At 48.7% G+C, this 26290-nt stretch overlaps 3 protein-coding genes across 3 annotated transcripts; 1 reads left to right on the top strand and 2 right to left on the bottom strand.

Annotated features, from left to right (window-relative positions):
- Nucleotides 1-25: 25 nt before the first annotated feature.
- Nucleotides 26-1090, bottom strand: LOC144138288 (uncharacterized). The gene has a single exon (XM_077670483.1). The coding sequence runs from the start codon at nucleotides 961-963 to the stop codon at nucleotides 148-150; it is 816 nt and encodes a 271-aa protein (XP_077526609.1). The 5' UTR covers nucleotides 964-1090; the 3' UTR covers nucleotides 26-147.
- A 1427-nt stretch (nucleotides 1091-2517) lies between these two features.
- Nucleotides 2518-4821, top strand: LOC144138289 (uncharacterized). Its single transcript, XM_077670484.1, has 3 exons — nucleotides 2518-2927; nucleotides 3676-3894; nucleotides 4639-4821. Exons 1-3 carry the CDS (start codon nucleotides 2758-2760, stop codon nucleotides 4793-4795), a joined length of 546 nt encoding a protein of 181 aa, XP_077526610.1. The 5' UTR covers nucleotides 2518-2757; the 3' UTR covers nucleotides 4796-4821.
- On the bottom strand, nucleotides 4763-25260 carry LOC144138287 (uncharacterized). The gene is made up of 11 exons (XM_077670482.1): nucleotides 24330-25260; nucleotides 23561-23722; nucleotides 22918-23071; nucleotides 19887-20001; nucleotides 18152-18391; nucleotides 17863-18033; nucleotides 14959-15145; nucleotides 13763-14005; nucleotides 10754-10925; nucleotides 8391-8539; nucleotides 4763-8043 (listed from the first exon to the last, which is right to left on the bottom strand). Exons 1-11 carry the CDS (start codon nucleotides 24817-24819, stop codon nucleotides 7823-7825), a joined length of 2304 nt encoding a protein of 767 aa, XP_077526608.1. The 5' UTR covers nucleotides 24820-25260; the 3' UTR covers nucleotides 4763-7822.
- Nucleotides 25261-26290: the final 1030 nt, after the last annotated feature.

The raw sequence follows: 26290 nt of genomic DNA, 5'->3' as shown, positions 1-26290 counted from the left end.
CCCTTTTGTAACGGGCGGCAACCGTGATGGGTGCCTAGCCAAAGTTCACGTAAAGTTCACACGGTAAAAAAAAGGAAACACTAAACACACATACAAAAACAAAAATACGAAGTAGCAAAAGTAGCGAAAACACCAAAGTTACGACTCCTACTGGCTCCAACACGCCAGGGACATTCGCCACCAGTCCTCTAGGCGCCGCTTGGACGCCTGGACGGCGTTGCCCCCTGGTGTATGCGGTGCTCCCGCTGCAGCGTTCGTCCTCTCCTCTCGTGATGTCTCCCCGCTCGTCAGGCTCATGGAAGGGCTGGTGGCGCCGTCATCTGCTGCACTTCCCGTTGGTGGTCTGTGCGGGCCTGCCGCTCTGAAGCCGAGCGCCTCCTCCAGTGTAGCGGCCGACGGTGCTGGCTTTATGGCCGTGCAGTGTAGGAGGATGTGCTCTTCCGACTCCTCCGCCACACCGCAGGCCACGCATTCCGTAGGCAGTGTCCCACCCGTCCTCTTCCGCCAGACCCTGGTGCGCAGGGATCCCAGCCGCGCCTCCGCCAGCAAGTCGCTGCCTCGCGAGTTATCATAGCAAGTCGCCTTGCGTATTGTCCCCTTCTCACGGCAGTATATCTTCAGGGTGACCTTTTTACTCGCTCCCTCACGCCACTTCGCCTCCTCCCGCTGGTTGGCCAGTTTTCTCAGGGCGCTGGGCGATATGGCTGGCTGGCCACCCTCGAGGCACGGTGCTGGGAGCCCGTAGGTTGACCTCAGCTTCCGAGTCCTCCTGGACCAGCGCGTGTGACGTTCCCGATACACCATGTAGTCCAGGAGCCATCGCACCACGTTGTCTTCGGGTAACCGGAAGGCGCGCACCTCATAGGAGAGCTTGGCAATGGCCTCTCTGGCCTCAAAAGAGGACCACCCAAGCTCTCCCTGAATGCCTTCTATGGCGACCCCCTTGTGGGTACCGAGCGCCATCCTTCCCGCCTCCCGCTGGCGCCGTTCAAGAGCCTCCCTTGTCCCTGTAGACAGGCACAAGACCGCGTTGCCATATGTGAGGCCTGGTACCCACGACCATCTTCCAGAGACCCCTCAACACTTCAAAACGGTTGAAGGACCAGAGGGCCTGCCTGGTCATCATTCCCCGGCCCCTAGCTGCTCGCAGGCGTAGATCTTTCTCGTGGCAGTCTAGGTAACCGGGGGACGCCGTCAGTGTGACCCCTAAGTATTTAGTACACTCTTGACCCCGGAGTTCGCCTCCTTGCAGCGTCCACACCGCCCCCCTGTCACACTCCCCCCCCACAAGCACCGCACTTTTCTTCTGGTTAAAGCGCAGTCCCAGTGTCGCTGCCTCCTGGCCACAGATGTCTAACAGTGTTTGCAGGCCTTCGGCGGAATCCGCGAGCACAACAATGTCATCGGCATAAATGACCCCCGGGATTCGCCTCCGCACTTCTTCCCCCCCACGCTTGAAGGAGACGTCGAAGCCCACGCCCGAGACCTGCAGATGCCGCTCCAAGCCTGCTATGTAGAGCATGAAGAGCAGGGGTGAGAGCGGGCAGCCCTGGCGTAGCCCCTTCTCGTTGGGAATGGGGCCCGTTATATGTCCCTCCCACTCCACCCTCACTGCGAGGCCCCCCAGCAGTCCATTCACCAGGCTCACGTCTTCCTCGTCCAGACCCAGTGACTTCAGCTGCTGACCAAGAATGTCTCTGTGCACTGTGTCGTAGGCTTTCGAAATGTCTAGGAACGCGGCGAGGAGTTGGCGTTTCTCCTGCAGCGCACACTCAATACACTGCGTCACCACAAAAAGGTTGTCCTCGATGCGCCGGCCCTTCCGAAACCCATTCTGGAGAGCCCCCAGCACCCCCTCCATCTCTGCCCAGCTCTCGAGGCGCTGTCTGATGACCTGCATGGTTACCCTATATAGCACCTGTGTCACACAGATTGGACGGTAGTTGGCCGGGTCCCGCCTGTCCCCTGCTCCCTTGTACAATGGTTTCAGCCGGCTAACCTGCCAGCTCGGCGGCACAACGGTCCCCTGCAGCACCATGGATATGGCCTCTGCCAATACCATCAACGCCTTTGGGCCGAGGAGCTGAATTAGCCGGGCGGGTATGCCGTCGCTGCCACTTGCCGTCCTTCCGTCCATGCGGGCTGCCGCCACCTGCAGCTCCTGCACTGTGACAGTCCGCCTCAGTTCAGCTTTCCCATGGTCCTCGGGAGGATTCACATCTGAAAAGTGGTCCACGTCGTGACTACCAGCTATGGGGGCTTCCTCCATTGCTTGACCATCTCTACAGCTTGGTCCTTGCCGTCCTTCTTGTCCCGTGACGGGCCCCTGCAGGCCTCGTGCCCACCTCTCTAGGATGGGCAGACATGCCGCTCCCTGGAGTTCTGGCCCCTCTGGGGTGTCTCGCAGCGACTGGACGCTAGGCCCAGCACCCGCTGTGCTCCTGACACGAAAATTTCGTGTTGTTTCGTGTACTGACACGAAAATTTCGTGTTGCGTTTTTTTTGCTGCAATGGGTGGCTACCACCCCATTGATCATAGAATGGTACATTAAATGGTCTGCAGCAGCGTAAATAATTAGTTACAGCCTTCTTTATACGTGTCAGTTTCGGTTTCGACTCAAACACCAGCGAAGCGGCCGCCATGACAGGACCTAGTACTTGACGTCACTGTTGTGGTAGCAGGCGCCCAGAGCCCATGACGTAAGTACAGAAACTGTGACGTTCGCAGCGCGAGCGGCGCGGCGCGCATTCACCGGCATGTCGTCTTCCGACTCAGACGATTCGTGGTCGTTGGACGACGTTGACATTGTAGGTGTACGCGCGGCCGAACATTTTAAGTTCGACCCGCTGGCGAGCGAGGAGTCGGACAGCAACGAAGCCGTCCAGCACGACGACCCGGAAGCGTGGCGGCTCGGAAACACTGACTGGTAAGATTACATTACGTTATGCACTGCCAGATACGGAAGTGCGAAGCGTTGGTAATTTTTGCAGAAATGTTGTGCTGAACAAAAAAACAAATCTTGCTTGGACCAGACAATTACGTGATGCCGTAGAATAAGCTGTGACGCGGTGTGCAAAGCCTTTGTTTACATGCCTGCCGATCCGCGCCGCAGCGTTATTTGCCACGAAAAGTCAGCTACTCGCGGTTATACGAAACCTGTAGGCTGATTTATTTCACGCAAAATGTACAGCCGGCAATAATAATACTAATAAAAAAAACAGCATAACGCCGCTTTCCTGTAGGTCCTATCTTTTTTATTTGAATTTCAAGTGCATGCTAACTAGTCACTCCGGTGATTTCGCGTTCGGTACCTTTGTGCGTGTTCTTTGAAATGTTTTTTCCTTTTGGTAGCGTCCCACGGCTGTCGATGCGCAGCAACTTCGTACACATTCTTAAAAACGAGGCCTGTTTTTTTCAAGCAGGTGGGATTTTATGAAATGGGAGCAATACAATGGACGCGTGCGCGCGTGCCGCATGCAAAACGGGTGTGCTTTATTCTTGTTCTTTTCGCTTTTTGCCACGGCGGCCTAGACTTCGTATGGGATGTAAACAAGCAGACGAAAAAGAAAATCGTGCATAAAGATATCGGCGCAGCTGTAGCATGTGTACACCAAATAGTGCGCTCGCGCGCTTGCATTGAACTTGGATAAGGTATACAAATGCAATCTTCGCAGGTGTCAGTGCGGTCTGTGCCGCACAATGTCCAGCTCCTCAGAATCGCGGTGCTGCCGCGAAATCCCGCGCGTGGATGCCCGGGTGCCGGAGGGTGAGAAGTGCATAACTTCCCACCAGACTTTTCGGGACGGCTGCCTCAACATCCACGCGCTGGAAATCGCGTACTATGCGCTCATGGAGAACCGTCCAGCACTCCTGGACGGCATGGACATCCACAGGTAATATGGCTTTTCTGCATTTTTTTTTGCTTTTGCTTTATTTTCGCCTATTCACTTCCATGTAGGCGCAAAGCTCTTTGTGTCCCTTCCTGTGATTTAGACGCCCAATTTATTTGTGCGTGTAACTTTATTCAGGCGGAAGGCTTGTGTCTCACGGCAGTATTAATTTGCAAAGTCATTGGCGTCCACACCTATCGTCTGTCGTTTAAAAAAATTCATTGGCTTTCCCGGGGAGCACTCGGTTCCCACTGGGAGCGGCGTGCATTGGAAAAAAATAAAGTGTAAAGGAACTTGGCGCATGCAATTGTGTCTTTTTTGGGGGGTATGTGTGCCTCGGAGTTATGATTACAACGAATAAAAATAAACCAATAAAATAAAATCTAGGAACATGAATGCATGAAAGATAAACCTTTAGGAAGGCCGTGCACTGTGCAGGAAGCTTCGCCAGCTTGTCATCCATGTACAGAGAATTATCCCGGCCAAGCAAAAGTACATTTATACAGAAGCTATAGATCCTGGCCAACTCGCTGACATACCGTCGCCTTAAAGACTGCTTAATTTTCACTAACCTTCGAAAATGAAAACTCGCAATCTTTACGTGGAAATGCCACCCATCAGAAGGATCCATTGAAAAGAGCTTCTCAGGAAGCAAAGAAAATACAACAGATACTTGGTTTGTTGCGAACAAAGCAGTGTGGTTTTCCTGGCCTTGCGGCAACTGCTGCAACGTGTTTTTCATTTCAGCCGCTACAGGTACACCGCGTACCGCCAGTTCGTGCGGTGGATTTGGCACGTCCTGGGTGCGGGCCGCCGGGTCCCTTTGCCCAGCTGTGTGGTAAGCAGTGTCAGGGACACCTTCCCATCGGAAGCATACACGGGATTTAAGTACCCCGAGTTTTGAAGAGAAATAAATGAAGTTTATTCAAAGTTCTGGTGTGATCATTCATAACAAAATTGCATATCAGTATCAAGGTGACAATAGGAACCTGATAACCGAAACAGTGATGGCAGTGGTATTATATTTTGGAGCAGGTGCTGGTGGCTTCTTGGGACTCATTGGCCAGTTTATTTCTACTTTTGTAAAAAAAAGGCCCACACCCATCTCTCACTTTGTAACATTGAGTAATAAAAAAACACAACAGACCCGAAAGCCCCCGCAGTCCTGATCCACTGGTTATTACAGCAAAAGAAAAAGAAAAAACAGGTGAGGTAGAAGTTTGCAATACTGAACAAAATGTGCACACATCGACACACAGGTGTTGATCATAAAGCTGGCTGCAGGAAGTGACAGACAGCTGCAATGGCTTAGAAACATGGCAGGAAGCCTCTCAGAAAGTGGGAGATAAGGTGCAAATGCACAAATACTGCCAACATTGGTGGTACTTTATGCAGGCCAAGTTAACCTCAGAGATGACTCGCGCGTTCCATTCTTTCTTCCAAGTACCCACTTCCCCTTAGCAAGAATAAACTGGGTAACAACACACACTTTAGGAACTCTGTGGCAGGTTTCCAAACAATTGGAAATGTATAAACAAGGATAATAACCCAAACATAGCTCTCACTGAAAAGTCAATTAGTAGAATGCAAAAATAATTATCCACATGTTAATTTTCTTTTGTGCAGTTCATAAAAACCCACAAGGTCACTCACATCCCCACGTGAACAAAATTTGCACATGCAGATACCCCATACTGCAATAACATAGAGCATGTCACCAGAACAGACCAATCTTGCCATGTCCACAGGGGAACATGTGAACACCACTTTTGCAACGCAAATGGCACACACACTACTTCACCACACGACAACAGGAGCACAGTAATCAGGAGCGGCACCTGGGAAAAATAGGCGGCGGCTGATGGTGTAGGTGAAGTGGCTGAGGGGAAAGGTTAGCCAGAGGGTACAGCAGTTCTCACAGAACCACTACTTGCTTTATGCAATCCCAAGTATGGAGGGGAGGAAAGGATACCCAAAGCAAAATTCACCAGTGGAACGCATTGGTCCAGGCTTTGAATCGGCAGCTGGGACTGCAAGTGGAATTTGTCCGCACAACCGGAAATAGACGCAGATGAGGAGGGCGGCAGATCCCTAAGCAAATCGGAGGAGACTTTTTAAGCTCTGGAGGGAGAGCACTTGGTTATGCACAGTGGCAGAATCGTACTTTTGGGAGCTACCTGGTGAAAACAGAGTTGGTAAGGGTGCAACAGGAGGGCTGGAAATGAGGAGGAAGAGTCGGAGTACTGCTCTGATGGGACCTTTGGTGTTTGAGAGCGCACCTAGAATGCCGTATCGAGGAGGAAGAGTCGGAGTACTGCTCTGATGGGACCTTTGGTGTTTGAGAGCGCACCTAGAATGCCGTATCATCTGTGGCTGGCAGGTGTCTTGATGGGTCGATGTAGTGCAGACAGGCCGACAGGGAGTAAAATGTGAAGCTGTAGAAGTGCCTAAGAGACAACGTGAAGTGTCTTCAAACTGAACACCAGGTGCTGCTCTTAGGGAATTGCAACAGCCACCCAGTAGACCGTAATGATGCGAGACAGAAATTTCCAGGAGCTGCTGGACACCATAGACACCTGGTCGTCACAAACCTCCAACACAAGTGTGAGAGGTAAGAAACCTGGTCGCCAGGAAAGCAATCATCAGCCATTGAGCTCGCAGTGATGTCACCAGACCTCATGAGAAGCTTACGAGAATGACGATTGACAAAATTGAAACCCGAAGTCCAGGAAGTAACCGGCTGCGGCTTATATTCGGGAGAAGATGTGGAAGGAGGGTCAGTGCTAGTGTTCCGACAAGAGCAGTTGGTGGAACAGATTGCTTAACTGCTTCAAGAAAGTCCTGAGGTGGAGTACTTGAAGTAGGTCAAACAGATGCAGACTTTGAAAAAGACAAAGCAAGGTCAAAACCAACCTACCAAGAATGGTCTGGAGAGCTGGTGGAACACAGCTTTCCCATCTGCACTACAGGAGAGGAAGGAAGCACGCCGACAAGATTACATGGCAGTACGGGTTTAACAACCTGAGCCAGTTTGCAAGCAGCCGTGGGACGGCTACAGAGAAAATGGCAGAATCTGACAAGTAAACATGAATTTGTTTGAGAACTCGAAAAGAGTAGGCAGGGGGCACTCCATAATTTCTGGCAACATGTACAACGCTTACACAAACATGCCAGGTTTAAGCAGCAATATGGCCACCAAGAGATACAGATCCTTTTGCAGAGGTGGACAGCACAGAGCCCATGCTGTGTGGGATTGGAGCTGTGATCAACAAAGAACCTGCTTCAGGCAACATGCAGCATGAATGCACTCTGCAGGACCCATGCAGAGACACGCACGTATGGGAAAGGGCAGGCCAGAACGCATAATACAGAAGATTTCGGGGAGCGCCTTGGGTCGGTAAGTGAAACAATCGAAATGTGTCCTAATCCATATCCAAACTCGCACAGCGACAGGTCTGGGCGGCTTTACAGCAATCCTACTGAAGCGCCTAAGCCCAATGCAGTGCCAGGCATGGAGAGATAGGTTTGACACCATGTTTGAGAAGGGGCAGGCACCTGGAAAAGGAAGCCATAGCCAGACGATGTTCATCCCCAAGGAAGTGGAACATCCCTTCGGTTTGAACGGACTTATATAGGGCAGGGGAGGACGAGCCAACAGCGCCTACCCAGCCTGATGTACGCCGATGATATTGCCCCAACAGACACCTCCTGTTCGCACCTGGAGGTGCGAACGGTGTGTCGGTCTGTACCTGGTTGCCGATTTGACAAAGGGACCGGCTACTTGGCTGCACATGAGCAAGGGCTTCGTGGAAAGACTCTGCACAGCCAGAATGTTCTGAGGGCCTCAATCCTCTGGACCTTCAACATGATGGAAATTGTTAGGAGACTTTGAAAGATGGTGCCCGTTCTGATAGAAGACGCTGTCGATTGCCTATGTTGATCCATATCGTGACATGCGGGCTGCTACAAGCGCCTTCTTCAGCTCGGCAGTGGTTGGTACAGCTGGCTGTTCTTCCACAGGTTCACCCAGCAGCGCAGCGGCACTTGAGCTCTCATCAGGTAGCACACAGTTCCCAGCCAACACATCATCAGGTGGTGGAGGTCCAGTGATGAGGATTTCATCCACAGCTTCCCGAAGACGTGCCACATACTCTGCACAGAATGCCAGTAGATGCTTTTGTAACAGAGAGACACTAATGCCAACAGCCAAGTGTAGTACCCTTCCAAACACCGACTCCAGTGTTACATTACAGCTGAGCTATAGTGCAGCACTCAATGACACCTTTTTAGAGTTTTGAAGATTGATAGACTTGAATGAACCGCTAACCTTCAAACAATGGTTACTGCAAGTGGCCATTCTAACAGCAGATATGCAGGTCCTGAAGGGGTAGTAGCATCAATGTATGACCCCATGCAGAGTGGGAAACGTTATTATAGCCAGGTAGTGGCTGCACTTCACTGCAGTCACCCTCAAAACTTGAATGCCAATATATACGCACTGTAGGTGGGTGGCTTCTTGATTGCAACCACAGTGCAGTCCCCAGTTCCAGCCTTGGGCATGTTCAGCTGCCACCGCGGCTCCCCAGCCTTGGTCACCGCCTGGTCTCTACCCGCATTTTCGTTGTAGTGCAGGGCCGCCAGTGTACACCTGTGGCAAATTGTCATGCAAAACAGCACATTGCATGCCAATTAAGTCTCTGAAATTCTTAGTGAAATGTTCGAATTTAGATTTTCTTTACAATTTCAGAAATTCCGCCACAGATTTCACAAAATGTAGTGTGCAAAAAACCTTGGTACCCAGTAGAATCTCAATTACGGCTGTGGCTGATATGAATTTCGGGGTGATATAAATTCAAGTTTTCTGCCCAAGTGCATTACATACAAACGGCACAATCTGGAATCCTATTGTGTGGCTAACAAGACAAGTTAGAAATCCTTGCATGTAAACTTGGTCACAGGATTTTTATGATTAAAATCCTCAGGTTGGCAAGTATAAGCTGTGGCAGCACTAAGGAAAAAAAAAGGCCGATGTATATGCTCGCCAGATATCGGCGTCGACGCGGTGCGAGAAAGCACCGCAAAGCGGGCAGCAGCGTCCGGGTTTCTTGTCCGTCTGGTTTTGGGTCATTCCTTTTAGCAGAAAACAACCAATTTCTTTTTAACATGCGGTAATCGGCTTCCTTGAGACAAATTGCAAGCTATTTCTTTTCTAAAGCGCTCATTCATTCGTGGCTTCTTTGGCTCTCATCGGGGAAATCGGGGATTTGCCATAACCTTTTCCAAGTTAAATAAGGGATTTCTGGCTACATCGCTTGCAGTATTAGCATCAAGGGGCTTGTCTGCAAGAACGGTGCATGACGAGCAAGCGTTATCAGTGCCAGAATTCTAGCCGCGCATTCCATTCCATTCGCGGCTACCGTGGCTAGCGTAGGAGAGCGATAGCTCTTCTTGACCCAAATAAGGGAGCTTTGGTTACATCGCTTGCAGTACTAGCATAATTGGGCCCGCCTCCGAGATCTGTGTATAAGAAGCAAGCGTTATCACTGCCCATATTGCTTACATACGGCCAAAATAAAACACACCTGACAATATTCGATAGCAACCTAGCTTAGTACATCGAATTCTTGACATCCGGCCCGTGTCCTGGCGTGGTTGAGAGGCTGTGAGCTTGGCTTCTGTTTTTAAGGTCCATGGTTCGAATCTTGGCAAGGCCTCGCTGTAATTTTTTTTTTTTTTGCTGTGGGCGTTTTATCAGCCATTTTTTGCAGGGTAAACAAAGGGTGCCAGAGTACCTTGCCTTTTCATCTACAACTGACGTTCGGCTCTAACCTCAGTAGCAAGGCAGCGCTGAAATTTGTTTTTCTTACGCAGTCCGTACATAGCATTATTGATTGATTGATTGTGGGGGTTTAACGCGCCGACGCAACGCAGGCGATGAGGCGCGCCGTAGTGGAGGGCTCCGGATTAATTTTGACCACGTGGGGATCTTTAACGTGCGCCGAAATCTCGTACACACGGGCGTTTTTGCTTTTCGCCTCCATCAGAAAAGCGGCCGCCGCGGCCAGGAATCGAACCCGCGACCTCGTGCTCAGCAGCGCAACGCCTTAGCCACTGAGCCACCGCGGCGGGTACACATAACATCAAGGTAGGGCACCAAGTTGCAAGGAAATAAATGGTCCGAAGTTCATTTTTGTTTATCCACCACCCTTATTATGTTCAGATTTGACGGTGATAACTTGAAATGCATTTTGCAGGATTTCAAAATTGGCCCGCAAGCATTCGTAGCAATAAATAAAATAAGGCAAGTGTATTTTTTAGGGCAAATCTAGGGTCCTGATTACTGCATTTAAGCAATCCAGAATAACTGCTCATAAACGGTCAAAAATAACTATTAAATGATGACAGAGTTCATACAAATGTGTCCCCCAACACACATTGACGCAGCGGCTGACGTGTGACTTCGTCGGTCTCTTGCAGTTACTCGCCCTCTCCTGCGGGTTGGCGTGGTGCCGCCGAACGATGCCGACACTCACGCGACGCATGATTTCGTGTCCATGGCTTTACTCTGAACCATTGCTTTTTTTTTTTTTCCGTGGTCAGTCAGGTACGACACTACGATGAAAGGTTACATTGCATGCTTGTACATTTACTGTGCCTCCACAGTCCTGCCCACATTAAAGGGCTTAATTTTTTTAACTTTGTTAAGCTGCAGTCAACTTTACCATGTAGGTCTGGCTTTCCCACAACTGACTGCTCAGATATTATAAATGTTATCTGGACGTGCTGGCCAGCTCCACTTTATTACCTATTTACGTGCGTTGCATTTCAGATAACATGATCAGTCTACATTTATTGTACTTACCGTGCCTCCATTCCAGCGCTGGAGAACGACAATGCTTTTGGCGCAAAGCGATTAATAATCGCATGAAACGATTCCACTCCTGAAGTCTGAAAATTCGGCGACACTTGGCGGATGTCGTCGAGGAGTCGCTTCGTGCTGACGATGGAACGCAGCTTGTCATATGCATCTGTTCCTGCAGCAATAAAACCAAATGAAAGATAGTTCCACGTATGTAAAATCAAGTTTCAGAAACAATTTTCGATAACTAGACATTTTCAATAACTAGCCGCAAAGTTGAGCAGACAGCGCGGGTTGCAATGGTATTTGGGACTTATCGCTAGAGTGAACTGCAACACAGAGTAGTTCAAACGCTTACCCCGTTGATACATCAAAAGTGAAGCCAAAAACGGGTAAAATTCGTTAGGGGCACTGCGATCGCAAGACTTCAAAATGTAGCGCAGTGGTAGGATACTCGCTTTTAGCTTACAATGATCAAACGATTCGTCCCACTGGCTTGCAGGCAAAATTGCCTGGAGCAGCACACCACTTCTAATGAACCGAAAATTCCAATTACAGTCAAACGCCGCGATAACAAAATCCCGCGGCACAAAATATTTGCGCATCCCCGGCGAACATCCATAGACGTCCATGTATTTTATATCTCAAGGCAATGAAACAAATTTGGAAACTGATCCCGCGTTAACGAAATTCGGTGCAAGTTAGGTCAGCATTTTACCTACCCATTGGAGGTTAACTGTGTTCAATAAATGGTCAAATGCATTCTTTTTGTACTCAAAGTGCGTAAACTTCTGCCACAGCACCAGGGTTCGTACGAGCTTCAAAAGCAAAAATTCAAGGGTTTTCAAGGACCAGAAAACACATTTTCAAGGCCGCCGTCTAATGTTTTATCTGCGATTATTTACAACTTTTTCAACACAGTGCGAAATTTCGTTATTGCCCAATACCCAAGCACATTAGTGCACATTTAGATAGGCGCTAACGGGTTCGTGAATGCTCCCCCAGTTTTATTTTTTATTTGACAGCTGGCATTTAGAGGTCTTTCTTTTTTCTTGGTGTTTTGCTGAGGCTGTTTGATTTCAAAACTTCATAATGTTGCCTGCATCTTCTGCTTTGTCAGCAAGAATATGAGCTGAAATTAAATCAGCAAGTGTTGCTGCAAGGCAGGAATAACTATGTACACGTCCACCATTTGCACGTAAAAGCAAACGCAGATGGAGCGTATGAGGCACAGCAAACATGCAATGAGCGGCCGTCCACAGACTAAATAGAACATGCAAGATAGAGAAGAGAAGCTGGCCTTCACTGGATTGTATCATGACATGGATTCTATTGAGGAATGCTGTTCACAATGTTGACTCGTAATAATGACAATCCACCAAACTCGTAATTTCATGCAATACACTGAAACTTGATTGTTACAATGTTTCTTTACATTTTTAACACCTAAAATCCACGACAAACACTATAAACTCTTGTGAAAAGATAGGGCCATTGGTTCTCTCCAGAAAAATCAAGGGTTTTCAAGGACCCTTTAAAAATTCCAGGACTTTCCAGGCCTTGAAATTGACACTTCTAAATTCAAGGGTTTTCAAGGTTTTCAAGGACCTGTGCGAACCCTGAGCACGCTTGCATGGCCGCTGTGGTGGCAGCCGTGGAGGCAGCCTCGCAGCGGCACCACCGACACATGGTGACTCAAGTCGCGGCTTTGGCTTGGGCTACGCTAGCCCACTACCGCTGAACAGCGCGCGTGCGTTTGTTGTTTGTGTGCGGCGATTGGCATGTTTGCTCTCAGTAAAATGCCTTCGCCAGCCCAAAAGTGGAGGTTTTTATCGCTACGAGATAATGCAGCCATCGTCGCCCAAGTCAGTGGCCCAAGTGGAGGAAGGGAGTATAAAGGGAGGATAGCGCCGACGAATTTGGAAACGCCTGCAGCTAGCTCAACCATTTTGAAAAGCAAGGATCCCACCAGTTCTCAACAGCGCACGTGTGCAAGACAAAACAGTGACGGATGTGGCCTTTCTGGATGTCAACAAAGCGGTGCTCACTTAGTTTTCTAAACAGTACTGGTGCAACGAGGTGCCACTCTGTCTAGCAAAGTTTGTAAACAGAAGAAGCTGGGCTTCGCTTGCATGATCGGACATACTCGGTGCCGAGGGCCAGGGCAAAAAATGTGCAGAGAAGGTGAACCCATGGAATGTTTTGGATTCGTTTGACACAACCTCGTTGTTCTTGGGTGCGGACGACGACTAGCAATGAACCACTTGTACAGTGAGAGCTGAACTGTGACGTTGGCTGCAAGGTAAGGCTCACGAAGTAATATAACCGACTTCGGGAAATACATTTTTGGTTTGTGGCCAATTTTCCGGTCATTTGTTTCATTCTCGCAGCAACAAAATTCCCACAAAAGCAAATTTTCTGGCTTTCCCCGGCGGCTTCGTTATTGCAGGGTTCGACTGTACACGATTCATCAGCAGCCTAGAGACCCATACTTATTGCATCGCCTCCTGTATTTTTACAATGCCAAACGCATCAGCCCGGACCAGCCAACCAAGCCCTTTCCTACTCAGGCCACTCTCCCCTAATCGATAGCCTTCCCAGCGCTTTAGTCACGTGAATGGTTCATTTTGGGGCGACGCGTGGTGGAAAGCTGCAACGTTGGCAAAATGTGCTCCGCCGCGGCTCTGAGTTTTTCAACGCTGGTGCAAGTGTCATTACCTGGCAATCTCAAACACTGGTTGCCTTGGCAACCAGGCACAAGCCTTTTTCGAATTCAGATAAGGTTGTGTGATCCCGGTTCAGATCAGGGCCCCACCTTGCGACATGTGGGCACTGCAGGCGTACCACTCACTCGCATTGGGAAGCACGCAATCCGTTTGGCTTTGTAAAATACACGAGGCTATGCTTATTGCTTATGGTTTTCTGTTTCTAAAAGCAAACACTCGTTGCTCATGTGCACGGAGGAATAGTGTAGGGGCAAAGTCATGAAATAGAATTGGAACGAAGTCAAACCTGGGTAAATCCACTTGCGTGGCTGGAGTTGTCCGTGCTGGCAGGTGCGGTACAGCTCGCTGTGCCCGTCATGAATGTCCTGCACATGATTAAGCATGGACAGCCACACAGCAACGGCCAGCTCGCCATCACCTGCACCCACCACTACGGCATGGTACATGTGCAACACAACGGAGTGCGACCACAAGGCTATGGTCTCACAGCCCCTGACTTTTGCAGCTGCCGCAAGCTTCTTCTTCAACCCTGGAAAACAGAAAAAAATGTGGTTGTTTCCTCTTCCATAGGAACCAGTAAAACATGAAAGTGAAATGTGCATTCACAGGACCAGCTGAATGTTCACTGTGCATCAATATGAACTTGCACGTTGCTATTTGTATTTCGTCAGAATGGCACCGTTAGACGCGCCGGAGCGTTGCATAAATCCGACTGAAACCACAGGTGCTCGCAAATCGTCCTTGCGATGGAAAACAAACGGGTTGTCAGCGAATCGTTTGTTGAACACACGGTCCGCTGCAGTGAAAGGAGCAAAGAAGCAGCGGACTGGGTGACGAGCGCGACATGCGCAAGTCGGCTTCTCCGCAGCTTACAATGCGCGTCCCCCGTACACGTAGGCGCTGGCATCCAGCCACCAACTGTCGGCGCTCATTAGTGTCATGATGCAGCACCCATGGTCTCCACAATCTGCTGCCGGCGCCGCGCTGGCGCGGCGCAGGCAGCAGATTGCAGAGGCCACGCAGCACCCTATGAAAGGAAGGCTATAAGGTGCGTTTGTCGTCCCATTCACGCGTCTGTTCGTAGTGCAGTCGGAAGAGCACCGCGTACCTCCCGTAACGGCCAGAGAGTCGTGGGATTGAAACCGGGCGCCGCCGCATCAATGCCACTTTTTCTGGAGACGCCACTACCGTGACGGATACCACGTCACCAAAATCTTTGTGTAGCCGGGCATAAAACACTTTCGTGTTAAAATTACAAGGTTTTCATGTTTGAGATGGTGTTTCATCTCCTAAAATTTTAGCCTGCATTATTCCTAGCTGGCCTTTTCCAGAGCAAAGATGCTGAGCAAGAGTTAGGCATGAATTCTGCTTAGATGAACAGCCTTTTCTCTGTTGATAAAAAAAAAAGCTGTTACCAAAGGCTGCCCAACCGCTGTACCAGCCTACACCATTTTAAACCACAAGAACAGCAGTGAAACCAACCTTTGGCGACGTGCCATGCGTCAAAAAGATGGTCAACATCAGGCTGCTCCGTCCGGAAATACTTCCGTACTTGGGGATGCCGGTCAGTCACTACCTCAGTGACAACAACACCATGGTCAGTGAGCTCTTTCAGAGCCCTCTTGAGTCCCTCGAGCTCCATGTGGTTGCTTGATGGCACCTCCGTACTCTGTGGAATGTTACCAATGTAACACATGAAGGCAAGACAGGCACAACATCAACATATTGTCACACACCCCTAACCTCTCAAAAAAGCACTGATCTCTTATTTTTTGCCATTTCAAAGCAAATAAGAACATTCTCTTAGACATTGGCACCTCAAATGTTTCTGGTCACTGCCAACCTGCAATAAACACTGACAATAAACACTGAAAATAAAGACGGAAAGGGTGGGCCTTATTCACCACGAAGCCCGTTTTTTTCTATTGCTTCTAAAGTGCCCGCAGCAAGGGCTACAGCTTGTAGTGTGCGTTACATAGAGCTCTCAAACTGCGAAACGTTACTGTGAGAGAAGCACAGTAATACCTCGTTAACTTGAACTCGGATATCTCGAAAAATCGGCTAAGTCGAAATTTTCCGAGGCACCGAACCATTTCCTATACGTCCCATGTATTCGTAGCCCTTTATTTCGAAGTATTTTTGGGTCAAACTGCGGATATCTCGAAATCTTTACTGAGAGGGGAACGAAAATTTCGCCGCCGCCGACCGTTTCACAAGATTCGTACGATGCTGCCGCGCATAAGTCCCTCGATTTCTTTCTGGTTTAGCCACGCCTATCACAAAGCCGATGTTTTCCCCAAGCGTGAAGTCTGAGCCTAGAGGCATATGAACTTCGTCACGCAACCCTGCGGCACGTCATGTGACGGTAGAGACATGCGCAAAGGTACAGCAGTATGCGCGCGTGACTGGAGAACTTATGGACGCCGAAATCGTTGAAATAGCCGCAAAAGGAGGGGACGGCGAAGACGGGGGGACGATGACGACAAACCTCCTCGAGAGGTGCCGACATCTGCCGAAAAGGGGAATTTGCTGCGCTTGCTGTGAAATAAGGTGGAGTGCAGCGGCGGGGAAGATCGGCTGATGATATGCGTCAGGCAGCTAGAAAATTTCTTACTAGGCCCAAGTGCGACCGCAAAGCAGACCAGCATTACGCAGTTCTTTTATGCTAAGTAAAATTGCAGGGCTACAAAACCCAGCCCGTGATCGTCTCCTGTGTGTTCTTTTTCTCTTTAAAACCTTTATGAAAAGCAAAATTGGAAGCCGCTGGTGAAGAGCTGCTAAGTAGTGCCTTTTTTGCAAAGAACTCGACATTTCGTGGTAATTCGTGCAACTTTGCTTATCTCGAAAATCCGCTTATCTCAAAATATTTCCCGGTTTTTACTATTTCGAGTTAACGAGGTATTACTGTATTTTCACATATTCCACCATATGTTTTAAATGTCCCAATATTTCAAAACATTTCCAAGCCTGCTTTTCATCTCGTCATGCATTTTCTTAAAGGGACAGACAACCGATTTTTGTCGAGTATATATTCTCTATCCCAAATGAAAGGGCATCACTTGAAACACCTACACGAGAAACGGTTTTGCGGATAACACTCTAGAACTTTTTAAATCGAATTGTTTGATCTACGAGCCGTATGTGTCTTCCCAAAAAATCATGCTGGCAGCCTTGACATACAGTAGCGCGGCAACATACTTTTGTCTAAATGAGAGATGAAAAGCGATATTTAAAAACTTGTGCCCAGGTAAAAAAAAACAATCGCAGGTTGCTTGTTCCTTTGTGTGCGGTTTTTTTTTAATTCACCAGTCTATTTTGCACGAAGGCGCCATCTGTTGGGACGGACGATAGGCAGAATCTGGCTTCACATTGCGGAGGTCGGAAGTTCGATTCTCCCCAGACACGATCTTTTTTTTTTAAGCTGCTGTTGGTGTATTTGGAAACTGAAATCCAATATTTTGGCAGAACAAACGCCCCTGACTCAGGCAGAATCGTCAAAGCTCTTTCACTGGGTCGGTTTACTGAACGCTGCCGTTGATTCCGGGCACGGAGGCTCAGTTAGCAGCACCGAGAGCAACCCAGCGCAAGCGGGAGACGTGTCTGTAAAATTTTCAAAATAATGTTTCAAAACACATATACAATTTTAACTTGTTCAAATACTTGTGTTAGAAGGCTTTCAATAAGTGTATAAACGTTTCAGCAATTACAGTAGCTGCTAGGTTTGCAGGTCACGTGACAGGAACACATATTGTAGTGTCAAGTTGATTGATTGATTGATTGTAGGGTTTAACGCGCCGACGCAACGCAGGCGATGAGGCACGCCGTAGTGGAGGGCTCCGAATTAATTTTGACCACCTGGGGATCTTTGACGTGCGCTGAAATCTCGTACACACGGGCGTTTTTGTTTTTCGCCTCCTTCAGAAAAGCGGCCGCCGTAGCCGGGAATCCAACCCGCGACCTCGTGCTCAGCAGCGCAACGCCTTAGCTACTGAGCCACCGCGGCGGGTTTGTAGTGTCAAGTTTCGACACTACGAACCACCACCCCTCCTATTTCAGAAAGTTTGGTGCCAAATTAAAATTATTTCCGCCAATTTGTTTAAACATTGCTTGTGGTTACCGGGCTATATAAAACGGTGGCTTTCATATGAGCTAGAGAACATATACAAGACAAAAATCGGTTGTCCGTCCCTTTAACCGCTTTCAAAAGTCCTGTGCCTTATCGGAAAAGGCACATCTGCTTTAACTGACTGCCTGCATCTTCTTGGCTAGCTGTGATGCTGTCATGCAAGACTAGTGTTTGGAGAGTGCACAGCTGTATACATCAAAAGACTTGGCATGCTGGATAGAAGCACCAGTAAGCCGATTAAGAAAAACTTGACCACCTGCCTCCACAAGCTTGACGTCAACAATCTTATTCAGGGTAGTGTCAAGCAGCGAGTAGGTTCCGAATTTAGCACAGTGTCCCGGCGAATCTGCCCGGCTGTCTCCTGCCAGCTTGGCCCCGGTTCCCGACGCCTTCATAGCCTCCAGAAGTGCCACCTGCTGCTTTTTCCAAACCTGGATTGACAAAGCAGCACTCCATTAAAGAATGCCGCACATTTGCAACAGGTTAAAAACAGAATGGTTGCAGTTATGAGTTCACGAAATGGCTACGACTGCACCTTGACCTCATTACCTGGTCTACAGCCGGAAGGAGGTATAGAGCCTGCAGGCGATGAAACGTCCTCTCGCAGAAGCAACATATTCCAGCATTCTGGAGGAATCGTATGATCTGCATGGGGCTGCAGCCAGTAAACACTATGGCTGCAGCCAGCTCCACATTCCCCATGGCGTATTTGGCCTGCATCGGCTGGCTACGCCACTCCTTCACACCACAATGGCACATGGTGCGAACAATGGCAAGAGAGCCAAGTGTCTGAAAAGAGATATCCACAACTCTTTTGCATCAGGGAAATCAAAGGAGTACTGACATAAAATTTCAAAGCCGAGACAATTAGGTAAAAAGCTTCCTTGGTATATGGAGATGTCTCCCAGCAACTTTCCACAGTAACCATTCAGTACAACATATTTAAATCCATTTTCATCAGCGTACACGAGAAAGCTCAGAACCGATGCCTTTTCACAGTTGGCATCAGCATGACGCCATCTGCTCATCCTGCTCCCACAGTGCGGAGGCGAATGATGCAATGGAAGTTCTTTTAAACATGCACACTTATGACTTTATTGCAGACGTCACGAAAACACACGATTTGGCGGAAGAATCAAAATTTAGACCTAGATCAATTTTCTCAGTGAATACGGCATTGTTTGCTGCTGGACAAGCACTGGGGGCACTACAAAACACGAAATTTTTTTAATAAAACAAACTTGTATTTTATCTGCACGGTCCCTTAACGTACCCCTGACTACGCATCGTGACGAGGACGAGACAAAGGTTAACGATTGACAACAAATGATCCGTGACTTTCACCTACACTGTATATTTCTGATTACACGAGCTAGTCAAGAATGCTAGAATATTAACGCATGAGCTTTATGAACCGTTTCACATGTCTATTTACGGACCAAAAGTTCGCATTAATCAGTTGCAATCGCGAGACGAAGGCACAACCTCTGTGTGCAGAATGTGTTTGTTGGCATTTTTCTTCTCTGTTCTGAGGCTGTCAGGGATGTGTGGAGTGGAATCTTGCCAGACATGTTCACTATGTTATGTTCGAAGTGTATATGTGCATATATGTTTCCATTAGGTTTTTCTCCTAAAAAAAGGAAAATCCTTACGCTTGGAAAAGTAATTTCAGCCCGAAACCGGAACACTCAACTAACCTGCAACCCGCAGATGAAAAAGTTTGACTCTGGCAAGCATGTTTTGCAGCTTTTGTCATTTTGGAAAATAAAACACCCTGCCCCGCAAGTGGCATTGCAACTTCCAATTCGTAGTCAAAGTTGTCACATGCTCTGTGGTCAATGAAATAACAACCCGCCCCGCTTGCATGTTCGGATGCAGAACATTTCCCCTCGCCATGCTGCTGGCATGCGTTCGACAGTGAGTTCAAAATCAAAAGTATTTCTGACCGCTCCTTTCCAACACGCCGCATATTACCTAGACTGGCAAAGACGTGCAAACAAAACCATGATGAAAACTGAACTGGCTGCGTAATACAACCAACAGCACTTTTCGTCAGCAACCTAGTCTGCCAGTCTGAGCCCACTTATACCCATGATGTCCATCGTGGAACACGTTCGCTACACCACATTCCTCTTTTATTATTGCTGTATGAAACTCTGGCATTCCAGACTGTTGGGTTTCTCTCTCTCCCTTTCTCTCTCTCACACACACATACACACACCTAGTGCCCAGCAATATTGCAAGGGCATGTTAGAAAAAAAACCTTCCTGAAGCTGTCTCTTACCGTCAAGCTTGGAACTGTGCGAAACCCACAGTGCTTGCACGAGGTGAAGAGCTGTATGAGGCAGTCTTCATACACCACAAATTTTCTTGCGGATTGGCGGCTGTCAGGGATGGCACTGAAAAACCGCAGAAAATAAAGCAAAGTAAAAGAAATTGTACATCTTACACATACATATATATTGTTATCCTTGAAGGGTTTGTAAGCTTTGTCAAACATACAGCACTTGTATACACTATGCGCACAAAAGCATAACAAATTTATTAGACACTGTAGGCAACGAGCAAGTTGGTTTCAAATGAAAGTCTGCCCTTTCCATAGCAAGTTTAGCATTGATTCAGTGCCAAAAGATGCCTCAATTGCTAATGAAACAACGCCTTTCCTTTTCCAATTCCCCTCTCAGCAATTCCATGACGCAAACAGTGGCTCCTGCAGCTGTTGTTGACGTGATGATACACCGGAAGCAGGTGCGGCAGCAGTGATGTATAGGGACCAGGCGGCCGTTGTATGGCACCACCGTCGCTTCAGCGAACAGCGCCGCCCGTGGCGAACCGCTCGTCAGTGGAATGCCGGTGGCGTTTAGCGCAGCGTAGTTGTGCATGGCTTTCTGTCGTTTTTCTGCGGAGCGGCTTGCAAAGCGTATGTAACCCCACGTGCGCTTTTCAGATCGGTAAATCTTGGGCGTGGATGTGATGTTTACGAGGCGCCCATACTCAGTATTTACAAATAGCAGACGACGCTCAATGCGCCAAGCTGGAAGTCAAGCTGGAAGTGAAAGTTCGTTGCTTCATGCAATTTTTCCATGCCTGCATGCAGTTTCGCGTATCGAGGAGTATATTGCAGCTAAATGCTCCCACAAAGCCGGTGTGTGCAACCGATCTAGGAATACTGCAGCGCTGGCCTCTGGCAGTTGATGACGAAACAGCGTCGACGTCGTGCACAAGCAAAAGACAAAGTTGGGGGGTGTCTTGTAAGATTTACCTCAAAAGAGAAATTGTGATGGACGACGCTTCCGTAACTTCATTGCCTACGGCTGAAACGTGTTTAATTTCACAGAAATGCTCTTATTACAGTCATCGGGAATCGTTGATAGAATAAATACCGCATGATAGTAGAACGTTATTGCTTGTCATGGAGAATCATTAGTTTACAAGAATTTCAATGGTTGCTGGCTAGTTGGTAAATGGCTAGATGATTTTGCTGTTTAGTTTTGAACTTCCATGCCCCCCTCTCCAAATCTAAACTTTTTCCAGCGTATCGGAAATGTGTCTGTTGCTGGAGGACTCTGGCTGATGCACCCATATTTGAGGCAACTAATTGCGCGTTTTTGGTGTCTTCACCAGGCATTACACGATTTTTTTAGGTACTCTGTAAAGAATACTTAAGCATTAAAAAACACCGGCTGACGTTAACACTGCCACATTTTTTAACTATCGGTGCCAGCCTTTATTCTACGCAGGTGGTAAAACGGGAAGGGGAGGAGGGATGGGTTGTAGTTTGGGCTGTTGAGTTGGTGAATAACTTTGGCTCTTGATAAAATGACCACCACAAATGTGGGATTTCCACTTCGGCTTTCAGGCTCCCATGCTGTCACAGTGTCGCTTACCAAAAGCGAAGGCACAAAGCTCACGGTCACAGAAAGTGTAAACTGCCGCAACATTTCTACGGCTACACGGTAATCCATCTCATATGCAGGTGCCTTTCTCTTCAAAGCACACGTATCGAGGTATCCCAGCGCTAAGGCTGGCGTGGGTACCGTAGTCATTGAAACCAGTGAAGATAATTTAAAGTGGTAGAAATGAATGCTAATATTGCTAATAGTTTTATTCCTACTCAGATAGCGCGGAGCCAGGCGCAGAGCGCTGCAAAAAGCGCTCGTGTCAATGTAGCCCACTCCCAACCTTCCAAGCATCCAACAAGTTTGCGTAGCCGTTAGTGTATTTAAGAAGAAAATAATACTAATAATAGTTGTTTTATGTGTACTCAGAACGGGTGGAGCCAAGCGCAGATCGCTGCAAAAAGCGCTCATGCCATTGCAGCCGATACCCAACTTTAGAAGCGTCCGACAAGTTTACGTAGTGATTACTTCATCTAAGAACCCAACACATCTGGCTAGACTTCGTTTCATCACACATGTCGGCTTACAACGCCACCAAAACATTCAAAGCACCAAAGCAAACATGACAAAAACAATGGGAGGCGGTGCAGTCCAATGCACCGGCTCAGTCCACTGACGAGGGAAGTGCAGAGTGGTGGTGCCACCCGTCCAGCTGCCCGGTCCCTATAGCACACTATAATGCTACCACGTACCAAGCAGTTTGGTCAGTTTCGGTCAAATCAGTCATGCATTCTCCAACTGGCACATCCTTTGCTGCTCAGGACCACTATGCAAAATGTTCTTTCATGGGACCCGTGATCAGTAGTGATGATTGGTGGAAGAAAAACATATTGTCCTTTTAGGGCGGGCGACTGTTGGTGTTATTGTCTCCTCACATAGTGGTACCGCCGTAAGTGTGGACAAGTAGTGCCATCAAGTGGCAGCCAGGGGAGCCGGTGCATACGCTTGAAAATACTGTACTTAGCCGAAAGAAGCATTCACAGTATTTTTAGCAGCGCAGGCAAACCACACAGAGGGTCACAATGAAGGTAGCAATGCACAGAGGCAATGTACAGCGGCTGCACAATTATCTGGGCGAGTGTTGCACCAAAACAAACTAACTGCTTGGCATTTAGGGTCCCCCACGATCTATTGGCTGGGCTCTTATGATAGTGGTTTTTGCCTTCTTTTTTGTTTTCTTCGACAATCAAACGTTACCCTAAAAAAACATCCAGGTGAAGGCGTATTGTCAAAATATCAGTCCCATAGTCTTAACCCCTTCTAGTGGAAGTTGCGCAGTGTGGCCACTAGCGGTGATGCCTGTCTTCACTTTTTCACTATTTTCTATGTTATTTAACAAAATCTATGTGTAAGAGCGATATATCAGTGTTTTTGAATTGTAGTTTTTCTTCAGTGTCCCTTCAAGTGTGCACTCACCTGGCTGAGCTGTCCGAAATAGGTGCTTCGAAAGTGGAATCACACGGGTCATCTTCAAATGCAAAAGATGGCTCAGATGGCACCGGTGATGAGCACTGTTCCCGTAGTTCCTTCATGAGGACAAGCTCCGGGATGCCTATTTCAGTCTGGCATGCTGAAAATAAAACAAAGTCATCATAACACATTGACTTAATGCACATTTGTGTGTGATGTCAGGTTTTCAGCACTAATGTTGACGGTAGTTATTACACATGCTGTGCTTTAGGAAATGTGATGATCACAATGTATTTGAGAGAGCAGTGGTTCACAAGTGATGAACTGTCATTACCACAGTGAATGCAACAATAACCTCGCAGTCTATCATACAGCCAAAGTAATGCAACATAAGTGTAGCCTTTGCAGGTGGGCTCAACCAAAAATGGAAAACATCAAAGCAGAGCAACACACAGTGGTTTCACAGAAAAGCTGCATTACACACTTTTGCTGTCAGATAAGGTGTCTACAATCTGCATTACCTATCTAGCTGAAACGAAATTCCAGCATTCAGATCTCTGAGTTGCTATCCGTAAGGATGGACCACTGGCATTAATAAACCAACCACTTCTGTCAAAAACTTGCTTGCTATTTGTGAGATGGTACGTACCGACTTCCCTCGTCGTGCGCGTTGCCTGAACACGAACGCTCCTGATCTGGGGCTTCAGTGTTGCTTGAGTCGCTGTGGACCGAGTTTGGGCATCAGAATTTGCCCTTCCTGATGGCACGTGCACAGGCAAGCAAGTAGCAGCTCCCAAAGAAACATCTGCGCCTGGAAATAAAAAAAAACGAGTAATGAGCCCGGATACCTGGATTATCTGATATCTCAGGTCCCATATGTACTCGTACGGCCAACGCCGCAATTACAGAAAAGTGAAATACTTAATTGCTTTGTGACATTCGCAGAACAGTTCATTTTTAGTACCCTCTTGGATTTGCTACAAAACAGTCTTCATTCCCAAGTGAATGCTGTCAAGTTCGCTTCACAGCACTCATGCTCAGCTATCTAGCTAATACGAGCGTACTGTTGGCATGAACATCTGCGTATGCGCTAAAAATTGGTAACCGGTGGGCCACTTGTTGCAATGGCCACTTTATTTTGGCACTCGATAAATGCCGCCACTCGGGCTAAAAAAGCATCACTATACTGTTAGCGTAGTTCCCTGGAACCCAAAGCCAACGAAGCATTAAACTTAATGACGAAGTGGCAACGCTAAATTCGCCTAACAGCACGTCGAATCGTGGTAGGAGAAAACCATTATTTACTTTTGCTCACCGCAGCGCGAGAAGCAACAGCTCCTGCACAGCCTACGCTGCCTCGTATGCTGTGTGAGCGATTGACCAAGCCCATACAAACAGCGCCGTGAGAGCGCACATACCTGAGCTCGTAGAACAGGACGCCGTAGGTACTTCGTAGCTTGTACTGTACTGCACGTCTTCAGAAGCATCTGAATGAGCAGGCGCAGAATCTGCGCTGGTGGATGCCTGCGGAGTTTCGGCAGGCGCCTCGTAGGCGTCGTGAAATCCCCCAACCTCGAGGCGACGTTGTTTTGGAGATGTTGCTTCACTCCCCGACGTGGTGCCACTCGGCGATGCGGAGATTGTCGGCAAGGCCCCATGTTCGAGTATGCGCAACGCCTGCGGGCTGTACTGGCTCAGGAATGTATGGTTATGAACGTAGCAGCTCGGTGCAAAATGCTGCGAGCACAGCAGACTTTGCCGATGCGGCGTCCAGCTGTTTCCGCGTCCGCTCCTACGGACGAACTCAGTCCACCCCAGTCGCTGTTGCGGGTCGGGAGGAAAGCGGTGAAGAGTTATGCCTTGCTTCGATTTCGTTTGGCAGTCGCTGGCCGCGCAGTATCTCGACATTGCAGAGGCACAACTTCAGGCAGAACTGGGCGTCAGAGGAGACTGCAGCACAATTCCAGCAGTCACTTTCGTAACGACGCACAAAGCGCAGTGAGCAGCGGCCAAAAGAGTCGTGCGCGCCACAGAACAGGGAGGATTGCGCGCCGAGCAGCTACACGCAGGGCATGGGCTACGTCACAGCCTCCGTGACGTCGACAGTTTTGAGGTCTGTATTACATGACATCATGCTGATGCCGATTCCTTTAGGCTGGCCGTTTTGAGTTTTTTCATGAGGGCAAAGTTTAAAATTCATTTAAAATATGTTATACTCAACAGTTACTGTCGAAACTTGCTGGGAGATATCTCCACATACAGAGGAAGCTATTTACATAGTTATCTCAGCTTTGAAATTTCGTGTCAGTACTCCTTTAACTCGCTCCCAAAACCGGCGAGGAGCGTCTCGTCCGGACTCCCTGAGGGTCTCCATGAACCCTGCGTCCAGCCTCTGTATGCGCGACTGCACCAGGGCTGCCGCATGTGCCTTACATCCCTTGTAGGTGTCCCACGCAGCCTGTGTGCGACCTAGGTCCCCGCTCCGTTGCGCCTTCCTATGCTCTCTGCACGCGGCTTGGCGCTTGCGGATGGCGTCCCTTACTTCGCAGTCCCACCATGGTTTCATCGACGCTCGTCTTGGCCGTGGGTTGTTTCTCCGCAGTTCGGTGGTCATCGCGTTCGTGAGGGCTTCATAGTCCATGTCCTCCTGTATCACGTTCTCCAGCCGCTCTGCCATCGCTCGAAGATCGTCCTCTGGGAGGTGCCTCCTGGCCTCAACCCGGTCCGCGGTGGGTGGGCTACCCCCGTGCCCAAAGACCAGCCGGAGTCGCCTATGATCACTGCCCGCCGCTCCTGTGTCGTCTTCATCAATGACCATCTCCCGAAGCTCCTCGAAGAGTGGGAGTGATAACAGGCCATAGTCGATGCTTGAAACCTTGCCTTGCGAAACGCCACAGTAGCACGTTGCCAGATTACAACCCATCGCTTTCGCCGTTTTCAGTAAGCAAAAGCTCAGCTGGCAACCTTCAAATCGTTGTATCATGTCTGCATGGAGGAAAGAAAAGTTTAGGAGGGAGCATCACGTGACAATCGTGAAGCCTAGTCATAAAAAATAAAAAGGAAAGACTGATGGGAGGTGTTCTATTCACGTGACAGGCAAGCGGTAGTTCTTTGCGCCTCATGCGGCCCTTCGCCGACGCTGCGTGCGTGCGTCTATCCGTTTGGTTGCCGGGCCGTCTGCGTATTCGAGTTTCGGCGACGAGTCGTTGCGCGCAGCTCTGCCTGCAACCCGAAACGCGCAGCGGCCTGATCGTGCGGCCAAAGTGGTCGGACGGGAGAGGCTGAAAACATCTTTGTTTACTGAGCTTTCGGACCCGTCGAAGTTCACGCCGCAGTCGGAGAGTTGTGTGCCGCCGCCGCGTGCAGAAGTGGAGATGAT

Source organism: Haemaphysalis longicornis, unplaced genomic scaffold (assembly GCF_048455015.1).
Source record: "Haemaphysalis longicornis isolate Haplotype H1 unplaced genomic scaffold, Haemaphysalis longicornis Haplotype H1 scaffold_5, whole genome shotgun sequence".
NCBI classification, from domain to species: domain Eukaryota; kingdom Metazoa; phylum Arthropoda; class Arachnida; order Ixodida; family Ixodidae; genus Haemaphysalis; species Haemaphysalis longicornis.
Note: the sequence above shows the minus strand (reverse complement) of the source record. Positions and strands in the feature narration are given on the sequence as shown.

What these genes read in the sequence shown, in the direction of transcription:
- LOC144138288 (XM_077670483.1), bottom strand. Translation starts at nt 963, where the DNA reads ATGGCGCTCGGTACCCACAAGGGGGTCGCCATAGAAGGCATTCAGGGA.
- LOC144138289 (XM_077670484.1), top strand. Translation starts at nt 2,758, where the DNA reads ATGTCGTCTTCCGACTCAGACGATTCGTGGTCGTTGGACGACGTTGAC. An exon ending in CGGCTCGGAAACACTGACTG is followed by an intron (nt 2,928 to 3,675) that starts GTAAGATTACAT and finishes CAATCTTCGCAG; the next exon opens with GTGTCAGTGCGGTCTGTGCC. An exon ending in GACGGCATGGACATCCACAG is followed by an intron (nt 3,895 to 4,638) that starts GTAATATGGCTT and finishes TTTTCATTTCAG; the next exon opens with CCGCTACAGGTACACCGCGT.
- LOC144138287 (XM_077670482.1), bottom strand. Translation starts at nt 24,819, where the DNA reads ATGTCGAGATACTGCGCGGCCAGCGACTGCCAAACGAAATCGAAGCAA. An exon ending in GTCCTGTTCTACGAGCTCAG is followed by an intron (nt 23,723 to 24,329) that starts GTATGTGCGCTC and finishes TTTTATTTCCAG; the next exon opens with GCGCAGATGTTTCTTTGGGA. An exon ending in TTGACGTCAAGCTTGTGGAG is followed by an intron (nt 15,146 to 17,862) that starts GCAGGTGGTCAA and finishes AACATTCCACAG; the next exon opens with AGTACGGAGGTGCCATCAAG.